We start from the raw sequence: 23816 nt of genomic DNA on the forward strand, positions 1-23816 counted from the left end.
GTCTTACCTGTTTCTTTACAGCCAATCATCGTACCGTCTTGACACTTTCCACGCCGTTCTTCGAGTGATCGCAACGATCCGCAGCAGGTACAAGCTGACGCCTGGCCTATAAGTCAGCAGTCTTTGCTTCAGCGCCGTCCGTCCGAACGCTCCGTTAGCAGCGACGGCTCGTCGACGCGGTTTGTCCGTGTTTTTGTGGCTCAAAAGAGATGTGTAGTTTGACTATCGTTCAAACCAGTTACCGTAGTTGTCAGGTACAGTTTCCGTCGCTTTGCTCGGTTTCGTGCTAGTCTGTCGAACAGGAAGGAATCTGTAGTTGATTCAGGACTTTTTGCGCAGCAACCGATCGGAAAACTAAGTAGTGCCACGCAGTGACATTTTGTGCGAGATCGTGGGTGCTCCAAACCAAGCCCCCAGTCAGTGGGAGGGTGATCTTCTCGATGGGTGGCAGACATCTTGCGTGTACTTTCTACTCTAACTGTACATGATTACTGTTTTGTGGGTAAACTGTTTCGTACGATTTCGTTGGGTTTTTTCACAGTTTCATTTGCTCTATCTATCTATCTGTGATGTGAGGTGTGCTAATCAGTGCTAAAATTCTCGAATGACATCTCGACGCCAACGAAAATCTTTTCCTTATTCGGTGCATATTCTTCCTGGCCTTGGGTGGAAAAATACACGGGACAGAAGAAACGAAAATTTGCATTACATACCACCACGGTGTGGAAAGTAAATAGGTTTCCAATTTGAAAACAATCGCGAATCACAAATTTTATATGGCAGACATGCTCGGCTGAAGCCGCGTACAAGACACCGACCGACGACGACAATGACGGCGACGACGACGGCAACGATGTTGGGGGAGGACTGCCTGAAGAGACGCGGATGAACGAAAGGCAGCCGCATTATTTTCATAAACCAAAACAATTCGAACTTAATCGTCACTTAGCCGCTGGATGGTAGTACCAGTAATATTTGCTTCAATTACTGCTCTAGCCTACTGAATCATGCTGAACTAATTGTGTTTCGTCTGTCATTTATATGTTTTTACCATAGCATACTGAGTTTGCTGTTGAATTTTCACAAAAATGTATTGCAACAAGAAATTAAAATTGAACAATCATCAAATTTTATGCTCTTTTGATGTAAAATGTTTTTTTTTGTTTCCTTTTATACAGAGTACATTTGACAAACTTTCAAATTTTCTAACTTTGCTGAGCTTTTAACCTTTCTGAGCTTACTTTGAAGCTTAGAATTTTCAAAAAATCTAGCACAAATTGTACATTACAATCAAACCCTCACTGCTTCTATCTTACGCCACCCGTTTTGGTGCAGCGCATCAAGCTCGAACTCGAAAAATTGCATGCATTGTTTTGTGTTTTGTGCGCATTCCCTTTCAGTAAGTGCATTCATCAGCAACATCGTCGGTCGCAACTTTAAATAGCGTCCAGCCAGACGGAGGCGGTACACGGCGCGAGGGCGGTTCTGTCTGTTTGCTTTGCTTAGTGCTCCTAATTGGCCAGGCCAGCAGCAGTGCAGTGGCCGTTAATGGCTTAACTGTGTTGTTTCACAAAGCAGTACCTACCCGCAAAAGTTTTAAAATTTGGCAATCAGTGTGACCGCTCACAACAGCAGTTCGCGCTAAAAGCAGACTTTCCGCCGCAGTTTAAAAGAAAAGCTGACCTGCGCAGTCGAAAACAGCAAAAGAAAAAAAGGAAAAACAGCTCAACAAAGAAATCGCAACGATGAGGAAAGCAGACAACAAGCTCAACAGTGGTACAAGTCGGTAACCTGAATTTTCCTTTCCTTCCTGCGTTTCATCCGCAACAACAGAAGCTGTGTGCTAGTGAAACAAAAAAATTAGAGCTTCAGTAAAATCTAGTGAGAAAAAAGCCAGAAAAAAAGAGTCAAATAGTTATAATGATAAAGCCCCGCAGAGTCGTTGCCGCTCGCGGCTACGAAGAGATGGACGGCACTAATGTGCCCAGTCCACGGAACGGGACGGCAGCAGGGACTGCACCGGGGATCGGCGGTGGTGACGTCGATCCGTCCAGTCCCATCAACAATGGCGCCCCGCCGGAATTCGAACTGGCTTCGGTTAGTGTGGTGCCGGACGATACGTTCACCGTGACGCAGGCGGTAAATGCCCTCGGGTTCGGCTGGTTCCAGGTGAAACTTTCGCTCTGCGTGGGACTGTGCTGGATGGCCGATTCGATGGAGATGACCATTTTGAGCGTCCTGGGGCCGGCACTGCACTGCGACTGGGGCATTACGCGGTACCAGCAGGCACTGGTTACTACGGTAGTGTTCCTCGGGATGATGCTGAGTTCGACCTTCTGGGGACACTTGAGCGATCGGTACGGGAGAAAACCGGTGAGTTTAATTTCTATGCTGTTCTCGGTGGGTAATTTTCTTAACAAGGCCCCCGTTTCAGGCACTTACCTTGTGTGGTGTGTTGCTGTTCTTATATGGCCTACTGAGTTCCGTTGCTCCTAGCTTCGGGTGGTTGTTGCTGCTGCGAGGTCTGGTAGGATTCGCCATCGGCTGTGTCCCTCAATCGTAAGTAAACATTTCGTCTAATAGTTGGGCGTACCCCAACAAACATTTTTCTTGAATAGTAGCTTGTTCGTTATATACCTAGCCTGTTTCCCAATTTTTCGACTGATAATTCAATAACGAATGAATGAATGAATTCAACAATCATAAAAGAAAAGACGGATCTCAGCATATACTTCAGCTCCTTCGGGGCCTTGGAGAACAGCTGCTTATCCGATCTTGTTTGATCGGTATATCCAGTCATGGTGGAAATCTTCAGTTATTTCCTCACAAGGAACAATTATTCTATGGAATTTGATTCTTCAGATGTTTTGACAATATTTGGAAGCTATTTGAGTTCATTTCACAGGCAGCAGAAAAGTTTTTGGGGTTAGTAGGGCAAAATTGACCTCTACTCGAAGTCTGCACAAGATGGGACCGTACACCAGACTCTAAACGGTTTCTAAACAATTAGCTCATTTTTGTGTATTGTCTATTGCAAGGGAACATGCTGCTCGCGCTTAAAATGCTGTTACCCGATACCTTCGGGCACGCATTATATTCGGGCTAGTGTTATATTCGGAATAGTGTATTTCGGGCTAGTGGTATTCGAGCTAATAATGTTATAGAATCTCAAAAATCGTCCCTTTGGCCAACCTTTCTTTAGACTAATCTCATGTTTTCAGTCTTGACCTTGAAATGCGGTCAAAGCAAAGCCTGGCTGCTAATTCCGTTATCGAAATCTGACCTTCTGTTTTTATACGACAGACTTCGCAACCAGCTGTTAGAATACAGGACAGTGCGGGGTCAGTGCTACGATCCTACTGACTCTAACAGCCTCTCCCAGCCGAGATTCGAACATACGACGACTGGCTTATTAGACCAGCGTCTTACCTCGAGTCCAACTGGGAGGCAAAATGCAACTGGCAAAGACAAATGAAATGCGGTCATACATATATAGAGTAGGGCGGGGCATAAGTGCGATGTTTGAAGTTGTCATCAATTTTCGTGAGATATACAGAAGGAAAACAACATAATATATTTTATAGTGGTGCAGTAACTTCAACTATAAATCATCTACGGTAATAATGTTTTGCAAAATAAATTGTTCTTTCTTGCGATCGAGGGCAGATTTGCACTTTTATCCACTAGCGGAGCAAAAGTTCGAAGCTAGAATCCATGAAATTAGCCCAGCTAACAAAACCATATTATCTTCAATCTGCGCTATGTTTCGGTAAGGAATATTCTTAATTTGCACCTTTTCTATTTTGCGCTGGTGTATTGCAGCCTCCGTTAGTTCGAAACGTTTCCAAACGTTTGTTTTTTGTTTCATCAGTGGAAACACATTGTTTTTCTTCGGCCAACATCTATAGAGCACACAGTTTTCTGCAGATCTTTCATTTCTAGTATCTGCCCCTAAAGTTGTATATAATTAGCTATACATTTTTGCCTCGTCCGTGAATCGCACTTTTATCTCGCTAGGCGCTTGACGGGGTTAGATTAAATTACGAAAAAGCGAAATATATTTTGTAAATTATTTTCGCCGTATTCTCAAAACAGATATGTGACTGCTGTAAAACGCTGCTACACATTTTCAACATGTAATATCCTCCTGTTGATATCGGATTTGCCGTATAACGAAAAATTACATCAAAACCGCCCTAAAATAACATTTGTACATAACCCAGCAAACGGCTGGATAATGCGGAATATAGACCCCATAGTGGTCGTTAGCCTCTTATCCAGCAACTCCGATCCCGAGCTCCTCGTGGTACCAGCCGGAATACGAGCAACCTTAGTGGAGATCGGGTAACCAACCCCGGTGGAAACTAAGGTCGTATACTAACCGGGAAGGAGGTATAGTGAGTCTCGGCATTATAAGATGGCAGCCCCATCACGAGACTCGGTAGTGTTGTCCTAGTACGGCTACACACCTAAATTAAACATAAACTAACAACATTCAAGCATATTCGGAGCGGAATATTCGGCATCGACCTAGGCGACGGAATAAGGACGACGAATGGAGACTCGGGACTTGGAACTGCAGATCGCTAAATTTCGCAGGTTGCGAGCGGGTGCTGATTGAACAGCTGGAACCCCGCAAACTCGGCATCGTAGCTCTGCAGGAAATCTGTCGCAAAGGAGAGAAGGCATGGAAGATCCGTGGCGGAAAGGCCCAGTTTTACCAAAGCGGTGGCGCTACCAACGAACTGGGAACGGGCTTTGTAGTGCTGGGCGGAATGCAGGATCGCGTGATAGATTGGAAGGCGATCAACGAGAGAATGTGTGTATTGAGGATAAAGGACCGTTTCTTCAATTATAGCATCATTAAAGTGCACTGCCCGCACGAGGGTAGACCCGACGATGAGAAAGAAGCGTTCTACGCGAGGCTGAAGGCAACATACGCCAGCTGCTCGTCACGGGACATCAAGATCGTCATCGGGGATATGAACGCCCAGGTCGGTAGGGAAGAAATGTATAGACCGGTGGTAGGACCCCATAGCCTGCACACCGACACAATCGATAACGGCCAACGATGTATAAACTTCGCAGCATCCTGAGGCCTGGTGATCCGAAGCACCTTTTTCCCACGCAAGGATATCCACAAAGCCACCTGGAGATCACCTGACCAACGTACAATGAACCAAATCGACCACGTTCTCATAGAGGGCCGGTTCTTCTCTAACATCACGAACGTACGCTCCCGTCGGGGTGCGAATATTGATTCTGACCATTACCTAGTAGCAGTAAATGTGCGCTCAAAGCTGTCCACCGTATACCGGACACGTCAAATCCGCCCTCCTCGGTTGAACATCAGGCAGTTAGACAACCCACAAGCTGCCGAGAACTACGCGCGAGTACTGAATGAGGCACTGCCTTCTTCCGAGGAGTTAGGTGCTTCAAACCTCGAAGACGGTTGGGGCAGAATACGCTCGGCCATCGGAGAGGCCGCTACCGCGGCACTAGGTATTGAGCCTCGGAGTACACAAAATGATTGGTTTGATGGGGAATGCCAACAAGCGGTAGAAGAGAAAAAAATGCTTGGAAAAATTATCTTAGTATTGTCACTAGAGAGAACCTGGTCAAATACCGACGAGCTAGGAACCAGTTGACCACGATCCTGAGGAGGAAAAAGCGCCAAGAGGAGGACAGAGATCGTGAAGAATTAGAACAACTATTCCGATGACTAAAGACGCGCAAGTTTTATGAGAAGGTGAACCAAACTCGGAAGGGCTACACACCGAAACCTGACATGTATAAGGACGAGGGAGGGAATCTAATTACAAACGAGCGCGAGGTGGTCGACAGATGGAAGCAGTTCTTTGATGAACACCTCAATGGCGAAGTCACAGAAGGAGGCGAAGGAGAAGGAACGGAAATTAACCTAGGAGCGCCCATGGAAGAAAGTGACGTCCTGGCACCTGATCTCCAAGAAGTCAAAGGAGAAATTCAGCTGCTGAAGACCAATAAAGCCGCTGGGAAGGACTGCCTACCGGCAGAGCTTTATAAACATAGCGGAGAAACGCTAGCAAAGGCTCTACACTGGGTTATTTTGAGGATTTGGGAGGAGGAAAAGCTACCGGAGGAATGGATGGAAGGAGTGGTTTGTCCCATCCACAAAAAGGGTGATCGGCTAGACTGCTGCAACTATCGTGGTATTACGCTGGTAAACGTCGCCTACAAGGTACTCATCCAGATCCTGTTACGCCGGCTGTCACCGATAGCACAAGGTTTCGTAGGGAAGTATCAGCGGGTTTCATGGGGGCTCGCGCAACTATGGACCAAATTTTTACTATCCGACAGATCTTGCAGAAATGTCGGGAGTAAAACGTGCCCACGCATCACATCTTTATTGATTTCAAAGCAGCATACGATACAGTCGATCGAGACAAGCTATGGCAGATAATGCACGAATACGGTTTTCCGGACAAATTGACGTGACTGATCAGAGCTACATTGGATCGAGTGATGTGTTTCGTACGCATCTCTGGGACACTCTCGAGTCCCTTCGAGACGCGACGAGGGTTGAGACAAGGTGACGGTCTATCCTGCATGCTGTTCAACATCGCTCTTGAGGGAGTGGTCCGACGAGCGGGCATCGAAACGAGAGGCAGGATTTTTACCAAGAGTAGCCAACTTCTAGGCTTTGCAGATGACTTCGATATCATTGCCAGGAACTTTGCGACGGCGGAGGCAATCTACGCCAGACTGAAAGCGGAGTCTAGAAGAATTAGGCTAAAAATAAATGCGTCGAAGACCAAATACATGAAAGGAAGAGGCTCAAAGGAAACAAACGCGCGCCTCCCACGGACGGTAACCGTTGACGGCGACGAACTAGAAGTGGTAGAGGAGTTCGTGTATTTGGGATCGCTGGTGACCGCGGACAACGACACTAGTAAGGAGATCCAGCGGCGCATTCAAGCGGGAAATCGGGCCTACTTTGCCCTTCGTAAAACGCTACGATCAGGAAGCATACGCCGCCGCACGAAGCTAACAATGTACAAAACCATTATTAGACCGGTAGTTCTTTATGGACTTGAAGCCGTGACGCTGCTTACGGAGAACATACGCGCCCTTGCCGTGTTTGAGCGGAAAGTGCTGCGGACGATATTTGGCGAAGTACAAACTGAAAGCGGAGAGTGGCGGAGGCGTATGAATCACGAGCTACAGGCACTGCTTGGGGAGACTCCCATCGTGCATCTAGCGAAAGTTAGCAGGCTACGGTGGGCCGGACACGTCGTAAGGATGCCGGACGACAGTGCGACGAAAATAGTCCTCTTCAACAACCCCACCGGCACCAGGAACAGGGGGGCCCAACGTGCACGATGGCTCGACCAGGTCGAAAGCGATTTGCGACTTCTGAGACGACTAGGAAATTGGCGACGAGTGGCCCAAGACCGAGTTGAATGGAGACGAGTGCTTGAAACAGCACGATGACTAGAGATCCCAAATATATGAACTCATCAACTGCTTCCAGTTCATCGCCGTCAATAGTCACTGTCCGTGGGAGGCATACGTTGTTTCCTCTGGAGTCTCTTCTTACCATATATTGCCATACATCTATATCTATAAAAATAGATTTCTGTCTGTCTGTCTGTCTGTATGTCTCTATGTTTCTTATAGAATCGAAAACTACTGAACCGATCGGCGCACAGAGGAGTAACTAGGGCAAAAAGCTGGCCAAAATTATTTTCTTATGTATTAGGTAATATTTCGCTCGAATATGAAGTGTAAAAATAGTTCTTTTTGTAACAAACTGGTGCCATTACTAGTCATTTCAATTCACTGATCAGTGCTGATTATGCCTTTCTTCTAGTCACTATTTTGCAGCCTTCTCCAAAACCTACAAATGCATGAGCAAACCAATGAGTATCTTGTTTGCTCTGATTCATATAAAAAATGATATTGGTTAATTTAATACAAAATTGTTGATAGTGGAGTAGACTGATTCTTCGACATTAAATCAACGCAGATGTCTTCTCTGTGATATAAAGCCTCTGTTATGCAATTTGTCAAATAACAATCGCGCCACACATACTATAACATACTTTACCGTCTTTACTCAACTAACATTTTTCCTACTATTTTTGTCAGCTAATTTTGTTGAATGGGAATGTTGATTCAAATAGTGGCACATCTGGAGAACAGACCCCATAATTCCTAGACATATAGTATAGCTAGTGTGCCCATTGTATTCAAGGTGAATTATCTTGCACAAAAGATAGTACGCAACTAGATGCGGATTGTCGATATTTCCTTGAAAACTATGTGAAACATATAATTTTCAAAAGGATCGCAAATGCCAGTCCGGACGTTTCCGGATGAGCTTTACGTACCGATTTGTTCAGAATACCACAAATATTCATTTCTCCATAGAATATATGACCAGATTCTGCAAGATTTGATAACTTTTTTACCATTGAAAAAGCACAAAATTGCAAAAATATAGTTGTTTGACAAAACTATTCAAAACAAGTCATGAATGATGAACCTATGTTTTGATAAATATCCTTTGTTAATATTTTTGTTTACTTCTGATGGAATCCGTTTCCTGATGCTTGATTTAAAAAAAAATGTTTCAAATATTGTCAATGTTTGTACAGCTGCCAAAACTTACAGGTATGTTTCTGCGTGTTTTGAATAAGATTACTTTGTACAGCATCTATTTAAGCATACAAAAAAATATGTATTATATTGGAAGACCGGAAAAAATGTTTTTCTTATTGTGGTCAGCTTTTTGCCGTAGTTACTCCTCTGTGCGTCGTGGAAAATTTTGTGGAAATTTTTTTCTAACTGATAGTTTTTTTCTAGTTATCTGAGTAAATTCTTGAGTAATTCTTGAATTTTATACTAAAAATTGTTTTATGACATTTGGTTCAAGAGTTATGAACTTTTAAAATAAGCGATGTCCGAGAAAATCATAAAATTTCCATCGCAATTTTGTAGGAAAATTAAAGACCTAGAACTTTTAAACATGGTTTTAACGAATACGTCCATTAACTATGTTCGTATGGACAATTTCATAAAATTGTAAGACACTTCGGAGCACACATGTACGATAATTTTAAAAAATACCCAACAGCAGTGGTTCCCAACACGTATTTTAGTTCGCGAACCCACCGGCGGAATTCCGAACACTATTTGCTGCGTGCTAAATTTTTGCAACGCCTTGAGGGTCCCGCGAACCCTCATTTGGGAAACGAAAACCGATACCATCATGCAACATGCATGAATTGTATAGTGTAAACCAAATTGAAATAGGAAGTAAAATAGGTTAAGCAATTCAAGCTTTTTCGTGTAGATGATATTATTTATTTTTCGAGTGAATTAGTTTTCATATACCTAAAAGAGTTAATCTTTGTAATAGACTAAAAATACGCTTTTCAGGTTTAGCTTTTGGAAATCTAAAACAACCAACGTTGACCAATGTTTTTACATCTATGAAGTTTTTATCAGCTTTTGTGAAAATGTGATTTCTTTTACCAACTTGGTACAAAATTGGCATTTTTAATTGTGAGTTCTTTACCCAACTAAAAGAGTATTTCCACCTACCTGAGAAGTTGCTTAAGTAGGGATTTTCGGCCAAACCACCTTCTCAACCATGAGATGTTGGGCTCCGATTACTTTTATCGTGCTTTATTATCACTTTCTATCTAGCCGTAAATGTTATTCTATCTATGAGCGCGACCTCTAGGAAGTCCACCAATTTACAATTTTCTTCTAATAATCACTTGCAAAAGTGAAATAAAGTTTAAAAACTTGCATTAAAACTGCAGTGAAAAAATTGACACTTTGATCGTAGCGTATTCACAGCTTACTCGAAGAAAAATGCGAGTTGCTCAGTTTCCAAAATTGATTCGTTTGATAGCCACTGCTAAAGACCCAATTATTAGAGAAAAGCATTTGAGAAAATCTATAATTATTTATTTTAAATAGGTAATCAAAAAATTAACTCTTTCAGCGTGACATTGTATGCCGAGTTTTTACCAACGAAGCAGCGCGCAAAATGTGTGGTTCTCCTAGATGTAAGTATTCAATTATCATACGCGGTAAATTCTCCCGCATTCTAAATTTGGGCAATTTTCCAGTGCTTCTGGGCATTGGGGGCGTGCTTCGAGGTAGCCCTAGCGCTGGCAGTAGGTCCGAACCTAGGATGGCGGTGGCTTCTCGGGTTATCCGCCGCTCCGCTGTTTGCCTTCGCCGTCGTCACACCGGTAGGTTGAAACTTTATCATTTGAATCTTTTACACAAATAACGAATATTTGGTATTTGAAATTACAGTGGCTTCCCGAATCTGCCCGTTACCACGTTGCCAGTGGGCAAAACGATAAGGCATTGGCCACCCTTGAGCAAGTAAGTTTTTTTGATTGTCTTCTACATTCCTAGAATTCGTTTCACTTCATAATAACATTTTCGTAGATTGCCAAAGATAACAAACGACCGATGCTGCTGGGTCGCCTGGTCGTGGAAGGTCCCAGTGGATCACGGGGCAGCGTTAAAGCGCTGCTTGGTAGCTCGCTGAGAAGAACCACACTGCTGTTGTGGTTTATTTGGATGTCGTGCGCCTTCTGCTACTACGGGCTGGTGCTGATGTCAACCGAGCTGTTCGGAGGGAAAAATAAAACGGTGCTTCCGGACACGGAAACGGATTGCCACCCGTTGGCGACGACGGACTACATGGATCTGCTGTGGACGACGCTGGCGGAATTTCCCGGCATCTTCGCTACGATCTATGTGATCGAGAAGTTCGGTCGGAAGAAAACGATGGCACTGCAGTTTCTGCTGTACGCCGGGTGCGTTCTGATGATTACCGTTACCGATGTGTAAGTTGAATAGTCTTCTACATAAAAATGAATCCCTACAATTATTTTCGATTTTAGACGTGTCTTTCTAACCATCATTTTGTTCATGGCACGCGGAATCATCGCCGGATTGTTTCAGGCGGCCTATGTCTACACACCGGAGGTGTACCCAACGGCGTTGCGATCCGTCGGAGTTGGAGGATGCTCCGCTCTAGCCCGGCTAGGGGCTATGGCAACCCCTTATGTGGCTCAAGTACTGCTGCAGTCGTCCATCTGGAGTGCGGTTACGGTGTACGGATTCTTCGCCGTGTGCGCCAGTGTCGCTTGTATTATGCTGCCCTATGAAACGCGGGGAACCGATATGGGCCAATAGATGATAGCATTAGCATTACTTGCTCGCTGCAATCCATTCCAAAACAACTACACTCACTGACACTAAGATACCTCTTCCGGTGGAAAGACGCACAACCGCGGTTGTTACTTATTCTTAGAAGATAAGCACGTTTTTTGCTTTTGTTGACCGAACAAAATGATTTACATTTTTTTTTAGAAAGTGTGTACATATATAAAAGTAATTATTTATTCAACATTGACTATTTATTAGCTCGAGTAAAGTATATTTTCTTTGTGTAGAAATGGTTTTGGCTATACTTACTAACAGCTTGCGGCCATTTCTTGCTGTTTTACATATCGCACAAGACGAACGATGGTTGATGGAGTAATTCCTTGGATTCGACTGGCGGCTGCAATCTATTGGGAAAAATTCTTAGTCTTTTCTTTCAAATCACTAATTTTTTACTTACCGTTTGAGGTTGAATATTAGCAAGCTTTTCCTGTTCTTCAAAGGACAGATTAAGAGTTTTCCTGCAAAATAAACAATGTTGGTGGCTTTTTATCGCTTGAAATATGCTGCAACTTACGAGAGATAGTCAATTGAGCCAGGAATAAGGAGCCGCTCATGCCTTTGAACTTCCTCCACTTCTTTGGCTTGCTCCTGGATAGACAAACTGTACAAAGCTTCGATCTGTGATGCAAAGACGATACAGAATTAACTTTCGGTGGATTCCTTTCAATTTGAATCAACAAACCCTCAATCTTTGACAAAGTATAGGATCATCTTTTATCCAGCCAAGTACCTCCGGTTCCAAATTACAGAGGCTCTCCGTCGCTATATCCTCTGCGCCGATCGCAAGCATTTCAAACGCACTTTTAGAAATACTAGCTTTACTCAAAGGAAGGCTCAGCTTCTCCCGCCAGATGTTGCTTCCCTTCTTAATGTCACTAAGTAACTCAGTCGCCTTAACTAACTTATCTCTAATATCCACCATCTTTCGGTACCGATCTTCTCCAACCAATCCCAGCCGATATCCCATCTCTGTTAACCGCAAGTCGGCATTGTCCGGCCGTAAACTGAGCCGAAACTCTGCTCTGCTGGTAAACATTCGGTACGGTTCGTTCGTTCCCAGCGTTGTTAAATCATCCACCAACACTCCAAGATAGCCCTCCGTTCGACTGATTGTCAACCGATTTTTGCCCTGAACCTTCGCCGCTGCGTTCGCCCCAGCCAGCACACCCTGAGCGGCAGCCTCTTCGTAACCGGTAGTCCCATTGATTTGCCCGGCAAAAAACAACCCATCCACCCGTTTGGTCTCCAGCGTCGGAAAAAGCTCGCGCGGATCAACAAAATCATATTCCACCCCGTAGCCGGGCCGTACAACTTCGGCCTGTTCTAAGCCACGCAAGCTTCGGACCAGCTTCACCTGTTCCTCTTCTGGTAGAGTGCAGGAAAGTCCATTAGGGTAAATTAAATCACTGTCAAAGCCTTCCGGTTCCAACCAGATCTGATGAGTTTTGGCACCAAACCGTAACACCTTCGATTCAATCGATGGACAGTAACGAGGACCGGTTAGTTCCTCCGTCACGTGTCGATTACAGTGCAGGTTTCTCTTAACAATTTCATTGACTTCCATGTTTGTATCAGTTAGATAGCAATCTAACTGATCCTCTGGTTTTAACCACACTCGATCGTTCATGAACGAAAACGGTACTGGGGGATTATCTCCTGAATTCCGATTAAGAATGCCAAAATTTATCGAACTAGATTTAATTCTAGGTGGTGTTCCAGTTTTTAACCTAGAAAGCCGAAAGCCTAGTTCATCTAAGCTCTTAGCCAACCCAATGGCCGGTTCATCACCCATCCTACCAGCGGGTATCGTTTTCAACCCAATATTAATCTGCCCTCGCAGAAAAGTCCCGGTCGTAATAACCAACGACTTAGTTAATATCACCGCACCATTTTTCAAACTAATACCTTTGATACGGTTCTTCGATTCAAGTACGATATCCTCAACGGAAGCTTCAACAATTTCCAAATTCCCCGTAGCAGCTAGCTCTTGCTGCACCTGCCGCTTGTACAACTTCCGATCGATCTGAGCACGCGGTCCCCACACGGCTGGACCGCGCCGTTTATTCAGCACCTTGTACTGAACTCCGCTTTCGTCACAGCAACGGCCGCAAACCCCATCCAGTGCATCGACCTCACGAATCAGATGCCCTTTACCAATGCCACCGAACGACGGATTGCAGGACATTTCACCGATCGTAGCCTGCTTGTGCGTTACCAGCAGCGTTCGGGCGCCCATTCGCGCCGCAGCCGTGCATGCTTCCGTCCCGGCGTGACCACCGCCGACGACGACCACGTCGTACGGTGTTTCCCTCGTCGATTGGTGAGTGCATGTCAGTTGTCTAAAAACAAGTACTTAGTTGAGTTCTTAATTCGGTACAGATCTTACAGGTGTTATTTTGATTGGCATTTGCTTTACGGTTATGAGAAAATCGTACTTACCGCACGCTGCATCCTCGATTCAGGAAAAGGCACCTGTTTAGTTTGAATAACTTATACCTATTTACAAGCATGTTAAATTGTTAACTACTTGTACCGCAAATACTGAGATTCGGTTCTGGAAAACTCAACCATGTACGAAGTAGCATTGGGCGATACTGTATCTGTATCGAAAAAATCGATACTTTTGGGCCGATACATCGATATTTTTGATCGATACTGAGCGTCCCGATACCGGCCAGTATCGATGCTAAAACGCCGATATTTGTATCGATACCTTTATATAGTAAAAGCTAGAGAAACTAAAATACTTATCCTAATTAATAACCTTGCTTATCCTAATGCGATGTCCATTAGGATTTCACCTGCATAACAATGTTCCGCCAACAAACTCGGTCCATTGCTGCCCGTCTCCAATTTCTCTAATGTCCCACACTTTCCAGGACTTGCTCCATTAAATGGAGTCCATTTGGTCTAACCGTCGAGCACGCTGCGTACCTCTGCGCCTGGAACCAATCGATTTCGAGGCAAACATCATTTTTACGGGATTGTTTTCCGGCATGTCTCGCCCATTGTACCCTTCCAGCCTCAGCAACTTTCTGAATACTGGGTTCGCCGAAAAGCTGCGCCAGCTTGTGGTTTATGTTTTTTCTCCATACACCGTACTCACATACACCACCAAAGATGATCCTAAGCACACAACGTCCAAACGTTGCCATGGCCGTTGCAGCGCTTTCAAGTCTCCGTCGAGCATTGTCCACATTTCGTGCCCGTAGACTATCGGTCTTATTTGCGCTTTGTACATGGTACATTTGATACAGGGTTGAAGTTGGTCAAATTTTATGGTCTTGTAGAATCCGTAGTAAGCACGACTATTCTTGCCGGAAGTCGTGAGGTGTGTTTCTCTGCTGCAGTTGTTATCCGACGTCATCAACGACCCGAAGTATATAAACTAGTTTACCACCTCGAACTCGTAGAAATTAAAATATGAGGTGTACCTAATTAAAAGTACGGCGGCTATTTTTATCGATAAATATACTAACGCTGCAAAAATAGATGCATTCCTAGTTCCAGTCTTAAATCAAATTTTAAATAAAACTTTAATTTCAATTTGAAATCCAATTTCAAGTCGGATTTCTTGGGCGATGTAAAAATTAAATTAAATTTCAAATCCTATTTCAAGTCCAATTCGAAGTTCCTTTTTAAGTCCGATTTAACTCCAATTTCTGGCGAAGTTGTAAGTAAAATTTCTAGTATAATTTTACATCCAATTCAGGTTAGTTTCAAGTAAAATTTCAAATTCAATTTCATGTCTCATTAAGTCCTATTTCATGTGTAATTTCAAGTCCTATTTATATATTCTAGTCTGAATTAGTCCAAACTTAAGTTTAACTTCGCGTCCAATTTTAAGTGTAATTTGAAGTCCAAATTCAAGTTCCACTTTTAGTTTAATTTTAAGGACAATTTAAAGTCTTACTTCCAGCTCAATTTAAAGTAAATATTTAAGTTGAAATTGATTCAAACTGTCCAATATCATTTGATCATCAATATCAATTTAAAGTTCAATTTTTAGCATAATGCCATGCTTAATTCTAAGTTAAATTTCATTTTCTATTTCAAGTTCAATTTTTAGTAAAATTTCAAGTGCAATTCCAGCTCCGATTTTAAAATAATCTTCAAATGCGATCATTTAGACAACTCGCAAGTTGCTGAGAACTACGCGTACTTGCTGAGTGAAGCTTTGCTTTCCTCAATGGAGCTAGCTGTCTTGCCACTCGAAAATTTATGTGGTTGGATACGCTAGGCCGTCAATGAGGCCGCAACCGCGTTGTTAAGTGAAGAAACCCTGCATGGAATGACTTTTGACGGAGATGAACTGGAAGGTTGATGAATTTATAAATTAGGGATCTCTGGCAACCGCCGTCAATAATACGAGTAAGCAGATTCAACGACACATTCTAACTATGTCAGGTCTACTTTTGCCTTCGTAAGTGATTTCGATCAAGGAGCATAAACCGTACGCAAAATATAAGTGCATTTGAACGTATTTGAACGCAAGGTGTTGGTAACTGGAAGCAGAGAGCGGTCCAGGCATATAAACCACGAGCTGCAGGCACTACTTTGAAAGATTCCCATCGTACACGCATTGGCGTAGCTAGAGGGGGTGCCTTGCAGGCCCCTTCCAGAATTTTGCAGGCCCCTTCCAGAAATTTTCCCCATTGTAATTGAAAAACCGGAAAAACATTCAGTGTATATATTCCCACCGCGTTGATGTTTTCCTTTTTTGCTAGGTATCGCAAACGCGTAGTTGTTGTCATCGTTAGTAGCCGTCAGTAACCTGATAGCCACCCCGGCTCATGCTGTTATAAACAGTCGTCTCCATTCAACTCGATCTTGGGCCACTCGTCGCCAATTTTCCAGTCTCAGAAGTCTCAAATCACTTTCGACTTGGTCGTGCCATCTTCGCACTTTAAGCCTCCCTGTTCCTGGTGCTGATGTAGCTGTTGAAAAGAGCTGTTTCCGTCACACTGCCGTCCGGTATCTTTACGAAATGTCCGGCCCACGATAGCCTACTGACTTTCGCCAGATGACAATGAGAATCTCTCCAAACAGTTTCTGTAGCTCGTGATTCATTCGTCTCTGCCACTCTCCGCTTTCAGTTTGTTCTCCGCCAAATATTGTCCGGTGTGCCTCCCGCTTCCGGCAAGCGACGCTGTGAACAGTTACCGTCCGTGTGAGGCACGTGTTTGATTTATCGAGCCTCTTTCTTTCATGTATTTGGGCTTCGACGCACTTACGTTTAACCCAATCCTCCTAGACTTCGCTTTCGTCGGACCACCCCCTCAAGAGCGAAGTTGAATAGTATGTAAAAAGGATTCGAAAGTGTTCCCGAGTTACACACGAAATACATCTCTCGATACAATGTAGCTCTGATCATTTGCCCCAGTTTATCCGGAAAACCGTGCTCTTGCATTATCTGTCATAGCTAGCCTCGATCGAGTGCATCGTATATGCTTTGAAATTAATAAAGATGTGGTGCATGGGCACGTTGTACTCCCGATATTTCTGCAAGATCTGTCGGATGATAAACATCTGGTCCGTAATTGCGCGGGCTCTCATGAAGCCCGTCTGGTATTTCCCTACAAAACCCTGTGCTATCGCTGACAGCCGGCGTAACTGGATCATAATGAAATTTTTTTCGGAAGGCACCCCCTGGGCCCCCTCCAGGGAAATTACCTAGCTACGCCAATGTGTACACGGCTGGCATGTTGTACGAATGCACCATTGGCACCAGGATGAAACTGACTTGGGAGTTCTTGATATAGCACAATCCACCCCGGGTCGCTACAACGTAGCATTTTTTTTCTTGTCTCTCTTGCTGATAGCGCCATCACTGGTCTGCAACATGCATTCAACCAAATTTCAGCAGTGTTTGACTTTCATCTGTCTCAGCAAGTGTTACGCTCTACAGTTATTTCAATGTTTCGATGTTTACTGTATTAGGTGTTAAGGGCCATTAGGAGCATTGTTACTTGTTGGTGTTACCACTTGTAGAGCAAAGTGTTTAATTTAGTTATCTGTATGATTGTAGAGGTCTCACGGTCATCATTATTGTTCAGTTTTGTATGGCTTGTACCTTTTGTAGCGTAAACAGAGGTGGAAGGGGGTTAAATTAATTGGTTTGTCGAATCTAAATCTTCATCCGCATGTTTGGGCAGAAAATGTTCTGATTTTTTAGTTCGACCGATATGGTCACCTCGCTTTTATTCATAGGTTCCATTTCTAGCATTTTTGTCTGTAAGGTTGCTGAGTGCTCGATTTCTGGCCGGCCCGGCCGGTTTTTCACTTGCAAAGCTGGTGACCGGTCAATCTGGCAAAAAGTCGGTTTACCGACTTAAGAAAACGGATTTGCTGAAAAAACGGATGAAAATTAAGCTAAATAATAAACAAAAGTATGGTTTTCGTTGTGGTTGCGTACACCCTGTCAGTGTATCGATACCGATATCGATACTACTGGTATCGATACTTGCTGCCCGATATTTCAGCCGGATCGATACTTTTAAAAAATTTGTATCGATATTCGAATATCGATGCTTCTCGCAGTATCGCCCAATGCTAGTACGAAGTACGATACAAAAATAGAAAGATACTGTTTTGTTACGAACGCAGCACGAAGCAACTGTCAAAAAAGAACGAAACGATGCAACTAGGTGACTATAGTTGTTCTATACGTACGCGAGAGGCTTTGGTTTGGGAGAAAGGCGCATTGGTAACAGTCAGTCGCCGTTAAGGGGACATAAACGACCAAAAGTTTTGAAAAATTCAATATATTTTTATTTCAGATTTTGATTCTGCAGTTTTTCCGTTTATTTCGATACTAATTTTGTAATGATCCTGCCAGGCGAAGTGGCCGAAAAACGATTATACACATAGCTTTGTCAAGCTACCTACTACCAACAAAACAAAAAAAGTTCGTTGGGGGCCATCCAGATACCACGTGGACAGAAAAATACCAATTTTCAACCCCCCCCGTCCCCCTCCGTGGACAAGCGTGGACATTGGCTTAACCCCCACCCCCCTCTCCTGTTTGTCCACGTGGACATTTTTTTGCTTATGTCAAATTTAACAAAACTGAAATGCATTCTGCTAAATTTTATTTTCAACTTGATTTATGCAGTATTTATAGAAAAAGCTTACGTGAATGGAAGCTCCAGTCTAAAGGTCCCGACCCAATGCATACGGATTTTCAGTCGTTGGGGAAATTTGAGTTTTTCCATGGATTTTCCGTCAATTTTCCGCAGCGTATTATTAACCATATGCAAGGTGTTCGAACCTTAATTCTTGTGATCTTGTCTACTGCAAATTATTATCGACTGCAATAAAGTCCGTTTCACCTTGACTTTCGCTTGACGATTCATCTCTGTCCAAAGTATCTTTGTCTAACCTAAGCACCTCAGTTTGGCCGTCTACTTCAATACAACACAAGACCTTTCCGATGCGATGTGATTTATAAAATTTTCTGCAGGCGAATCCTTTTGGAAATACGTTGCCCATGGATGCCCTTGCATTTGATTTTGAGACAAACTACAATCCACATTTGGTGCAAGCGCGACCTAAATGATAAATAAGTCACGTGACTGGTGAATATTCGTGGATTCTTTTGTTACCTTTATCATTTTCAAAAGAGGGCAAGGATTATAAAACGATAAAAATATCTTTAGTACTGCATTACATCAAATGTCAGGTTCGACAATCAACAGCTTTGTGTACTAACGCAGGCTTAATCTTTCCGATAAGATTTAAACCAGATATGTGCCCTCGTAATGATCGGTTCATGTGTTTAGGTCAACATATGCCTCAGAAGATAAATCTTTATTTGAGCTCAAAAACAATCACTGATCAATGGTTAATGCTAATACATATGTAGAATCAATTCAGCATTGCTGTTTCTAATTTCTATTTTTTGTAGGAAAAAAACTTGTCCACGTGGACATTTTCCATACCCCCTCTCCCCCTTCCGTGGACAAGCGTGGACATTTTCGGACCCCCCACCCCCCTCTAAGCTGTCCACGTGGTATATGGATGGCCCCTTGCAATACGTTGTGTAGTTTCTGAGAAAAAGGTACATAAAGTTTAAAAATCGTGGGTTTTCAGGAGCAGCGTTTTATTCCGCCGAGGTTGTTCCACGCCGCACTGGAATGCTTATGTGTATGATCGTTTTTCGGTCACTTCGCATGGTCGGATCATTACAAAATTAGTATCAAAATAACTGGAAAAGACTGCAGAATCAAAATAAAAAAAATATTTTTTTCCAAATTTTTAGTCGTTAAAGTCCACTTAACGGATCGGAACAGTCAATGAAAATTGCGTGTATTTTCGATTTTGCTCACATCAACACTATCTCCAGCTGATACGTGCTGCTCGAGTCAAAGTTGCTGATAACACGTTACACGCTAAAATTGTTACTTAACATTAACCAGATTGTTACAAAACAATGCTACGATATGAGCTACGAAATATTTCCGTTCTTATTTTTACAGTTTTTAATAAGATTCCTGTAGTGCGATAGCACTTCACTATTGTCAAGTGAATAAGGTTGACTTTATAACCTTTATAACCTAGTGGTTGGCAGCTTTGTCCGATCTGCATTAATTGGCTTTGCTTTTCTCAAGCGATAATTAAAAGCCGTTAAATATGTAAGCCTTTAGAAAACACAACAAAAAGGCAATTAAAAAATGACTGAAATACCAAGAAAAGACGCCGAAGCCGCTGGCGTAAAGACAGCGAAGGTGCGAAGAAAAAGTGTCGAAAAAGTGATGAAGTGCAAATAAGATGAAAAGTTAACGATAATATGGCAAAAGACGATGATAATACGACGGAATCATCATGAAAATACGATGAAAAGACGACGCTGAACCAGGGACAAAAAAATATAATTAAAAAAACGATAAAAAGATATTAAAAAGCGTCGACAGGGGGATGAAAAGATGACGAATTCACTGCGGAAAGACGAAAAAAGGTAGTAAATAGACAACATTTTTTGCTGTATTTACAACTTACAACAAACAGAACGACGAAAAAATAAAAAAAAAGAAACAGACGAAAAATGACGAAACAGCGACAAAATACAATGAAAAGATTAATAAAAAAGGAGGAAAGACAACGACAAACAGTCGATGAAAATGTGATTTAAAGATGACAACAAGACCATGAAAGGATAACAAAAATACAAAAATAAAAAAGACGACGAACTGAACTAGAAACCTGACAAATGGCAGAAAGGCGTCGATAAGACAGCAGTATGACGACCAAAAAACAACGAAAAGATCGCAAAGTACAGCACAATTACGGGGCTAGTGCAACGATCCTACTGACGCTATCTAGCAGCGCCGCCCAGTCGAGATACAAACATACGACGACTGGCTTGTTAGACCAGTATCTCACCTTGACGCTAACTGGGCAGGCTTGCAAAGACAGCAAATAGACAACAAAAAGACGGCTTAAAGGCGGTGAAAGACGGCATAATGACAACGAAAAGAAGATAAAAAATAGAGTACCTACCAAGAACATAAAAAAAAGACAAAAAGTTGTTTAAAAAGCGTCAAGAAGTGACAAAACATGCTAAACAAACGACGGAAAGAAGTCGAATATACGACGGAAGAACAAGGCAGATGTAGTGAGAAGACAACTGATAACAAACAAGATGGCGGAGAAATGGCAAAAAAGTAAAGATAGGATAATAAAAAAAATGGCAAAACGATGACAAAAGAAAATGAAAAGATGACACAAAAGTGAAGAATAGACGACAAAATGTCGACGAAACGACATTAATGCAAAACCAATAAGAAGACGATAATGGCAAAACCCAAAAAAACGAAAAAAAAACAACAAAAAATAAAAACAGACGCTAGAAAAGACTAACAAATGACCGAAATACGACGAAAACAGAACAAAAATTCAACAAAGAAATGATAATAAGACGATGAATACGAAGAAGACAAGAATGAGATGACAGAAAGCCGATAAAAGAACGACAAAAAGACAGCTAAAAGACGACGGAAACATAACGAAAGGGTAATGATAAATAAGTGAAAAGCCCAATTGAAAAAGATGAAAGACGTCAAAAATACGATGAAAACTTAACGAAAAAACGTCAAAAAAGCCAATACGATGATTAAATATGACAACAAATCGCTGAAAAGTAGTAAAGAAACGTTGCAAATCTGGCAAAAATACAATAAAAAGACGCCAAAATAATTTCAAGGAAACCATAAAATACCTTGCCTGTTGCCTTTACCGTTTGGAGCAGCGAATGACTGCAAAACAGTCAAATGACTGGCAATCACCACGCTAACGAAAAGCAACCGCACAATCGTATGATTCAATACTACAAAAAAACTACCACTACATGTGCATGGAAGAAGTCGGTCGGACTCCGTCCAATACAAACGAATATTTTGCTTGCGTCGGACCGACGTCCGGGTGACAAACTATTACTGTGAGTAGCCGATTTGGAGACAAAAAGAGAAACGAAAAAATACGTATGCTTCCACCCAGATAACACAAGATCGTAATAGAAAGTTCACAATAAATCGTTTTCAAGTCAATTTTATATTGTAATTGTATAATGATTAGAGTGTGTCAAAACAAAGTGAACTATAAGTTGTTTTGCAGTCGGGCGTATCCTCATATACAACTCATGACTGTGAATTATAAAGCTGTATAGATGATTGAAATATTTAGTTATATCTCAATCATATATTCAGGAGTATTAAGTTGTGTGTTATAAAAACCACTGTATAAAATGCAAGATAGAATTAAAAATAATCGTCAAAATTTTCGCACGTATATTGCCTCCACTTTGGTACATATATGCTGTTATCTGACGTGAAATATAACTTTTTCTTTCAGATATGATGTCGTATTTCTCAGTTGCAATCGAGATATACAAACCAAATGGTTTACTGGGCAGTCAGTTTGCAGTTTATATTCTCAAAGCGCAAAGCAAAACGGGAGATTGACTGTTTGCTTTTGCTGAGATACCGCATGAATTGTAAGACGGCAGCCGCGCAAGCGGCAGATTGACTGGATTCGAAAAACAGTCAAATGAACGTTCAAAAAGCGGAGTTTGAATGCGGAAAATTCGCATTCACGGCCCTCACATTCAACTTGCGATCCCGTTTCAAGCCCTGACCAGTACGACAGAGAGACGACAAAAAGACAACGAATACGAGTAATAGACGACAAAAAGACGTCCAAAAGTCGACGAAAAAATGACAAAGAAAACAACAAAACACGACAAAAAGACGTTTAACAAAGTCAAAAACGACGGAAATAACCTGGAAATACGCTGAAGACGCCAAAACAGCTACAAAAAAGGGTGACAAAAATGGTAAAAGGTCGTATAAAAAGCAACAAAAACACAACAACAACACCTCTTTTCTGTTCTGTGTTTTCTCCTTTTTCATAACGTTTTCTTGGTTTCCTTGGCCTTTCTTCCTTTCTGATTCGTTTGTTTACATTTTTTTATTCCATGCTTCCTGTTTCATTATTCCGTATTTCTTCGTTTGCTGTCCCATTTTTTTCTTATTTTCAGTCCTGTTTTTCCTCACATTTTCAACTTTCCCGTATTCCGATTTTATGTTCTCTTTTTCTTTCCTTTTTTTTTGTTTCTAGTTTTTATCTTTTCTAACTCCTTTATCTCCTTTATCTTCCTTTCTCATTTTTCGTCTTCGTCTATTTCGTTTTTCCTCTTTTTGATGCCTCGTCTTTCCTTCTTTTCTATCGCTTTTATTTTATTATTGGCTCCCTTTATTCTTTTCGGTTTTCGTTTTCATTTCCCTTTTTTTGTCTATTTCTTTTTCTTTTTGCCATATTATTTAACCCGTTTTTCCTGTCCTTCTCTTCTTTTTCACATTTTTTGTCCCCTTTTATATCTCGTATTTTCCGAATTCCTTGTTTGCGCTATCGGTTTCTGTTTTTATCTTTAGATATTCTACTTTTCCGTTTTTGTTTCACTCCTATTCTCTTTTCATTTCCGTATTCCCTTTCTTATCTCGTTTACCATCTTTTACTCTCTCATTTTTTCTTTTTTTCGCTGCTCTGAAGATTCCTCTTTCCCTAATCTTTTGCTTTTCATTTTATGCCAATTTTTTCGCCCTTTCCCTTTGTTTTGATTTTCCTCTGTTCTGTTTTTCGTCTGTTTCCTTCTGTTTTACCTCGTTTTCATGCCCTTTTTTGTGGCTTCCTGCTTCGTCTTTATCTTTTTCTGTTCAGTTTGTCTTCATTTTCTTACTTGTTTGCTTCGGTTTTTTTTAGCGTTTTTTCTTCTTTTCTTTAGTTTTTCCTCTCCGTTTTACATTTTTTTCTCCGTTCCTTTGCTCTTCGTTGCGTGTCCCGCTTTTCGTTCTTACTCGGAGTCCTGAATCTCCTCTGTTCCATCTGTTTTTTGTCTTCTATCTTCCGTTTATCTACCTCTTCAGGCCCACTTTTCCTTTGTTCTTGTGTCGTATTCTACATTTTCGGTTCCACTTACCGTCTTTTTTCGCTTTTTACAATTTTTCTATCGCGGTTTTCGTTTATTCCGTTCTTTTCTATCCAGTTTAACTTCATTTTCTTTCACGTTTCTGATGATG

The 23816-nt window shown here is 42.1% G+C and overlaps 2 protein-coding genes across 2 annotated transcripts; one reads left to right on the plus strand and one right to left on the minus strand.

Annotated features, from left to right (window-relative positions):
* The first annotated feature begins 147 nt into the window (after nt 1-147).
* On the plus strand, nt 148-11459 carry LOC128733665 (synaptic vesicle 2-related protein). Its single transcript, XM_053827405.1, has 8 exons — nt 148-254; nt 1834-2373; nt 2435-2559; nt 9998-10061; nt 10125-10250; nt 10318-10389; nt 10456-10859; nt 10917-11459. Exons 2-8 carry the CDS (start codon nt 1921-1923, stop codon nt 11209-11211), a joined length of 1539 nt encoding a protein of 512 aa, XP_053683380.1. The 5' UTR covers nt 148-254; nt 1834-1920; the 3' UTR covers nt 11212-11459.
* On the minus strand, nt 11438-13780 carry LOC128733664 (protein MTO1 homolog, mitochondrial). The gene is made up of 5 exons (XM_053827404.1): nt 13684-13780; nt 11927-13583; nt 11759-11862; nt 11642-11702; nt 11438-11588 (listed from the first exon to the last, which is right to left on the minus strand). The coding sequence occupies exons 1-5, from the start codon at nt 13752-13754 to the stop codon at nt 11493-11495; spliced, it is 1989 nt and encodes a 662-aa protein (XP_053683379.1). The 5' UTR covers nt 13755-13780; the 3' UTR covers nt 11438-11492.
* Between the last annotated feature and the right edge of the window lie 10036 nt (nt 13781-23816).

The sequence above is a fragment of the Sabethes cyaneus genome, chromosome 2 (assembly GCF_943734655.1).
Source record: "Sabethes cyaneus chromosome 2, idSabCyanKW18_F2, whole genome shotgun sequence".
In the NCBI taxonomy this organism is placed as follows: Eukaryota; Metazoa; Arthropoda; class Insecta; order Diptera; family Culicidae; genus Sabethes; species Sabethes cyaneus.

Coding starts and splice junctions, on each gene's coding strand:
- LOC128733665 (XM_053827405.1), top strand. CDS start 1,921: ATGATAAAGCCCCGCAGAGTCGTTGCCGCTCGCGGCTACGAAGAGATG. Junction 10,390..10,455: donor CATTGGCCACCCTTGAGCAA/GTAAGTTTTTTT, acceptor ACATTTTCGTAG/ATTGCCAAAGATAACAAACG. Junction 10,860..10,916: donor ATGATTACCGTTACCGATGT/GTAAGTTGAATA, acceptor TTTCGATTTTAG/ACGTGTCTTTCTAACCATCA.
- LOC128733664 (XM_053827404.1), bottom strand. CDS start 13,754: ATGCTTGTAAATAGGTATAAGTTATTCAAACTAAACAGGTGCCTTTTC. Junction 11,703..11,758: donor GGCTCAATTGACTATCTCTC/GTAAGTTGCAGC, acceptor TTTATTTTGCAG/GAAAACTCTTAATCTGTCCT. Junction 11,589..11,641: donor CTAATATTCAACCTCAAACG/GTAAGTAAAAAA, acceptor TTTTCCCAATAG/ATTGCAGCCGCCAGTCGAAT.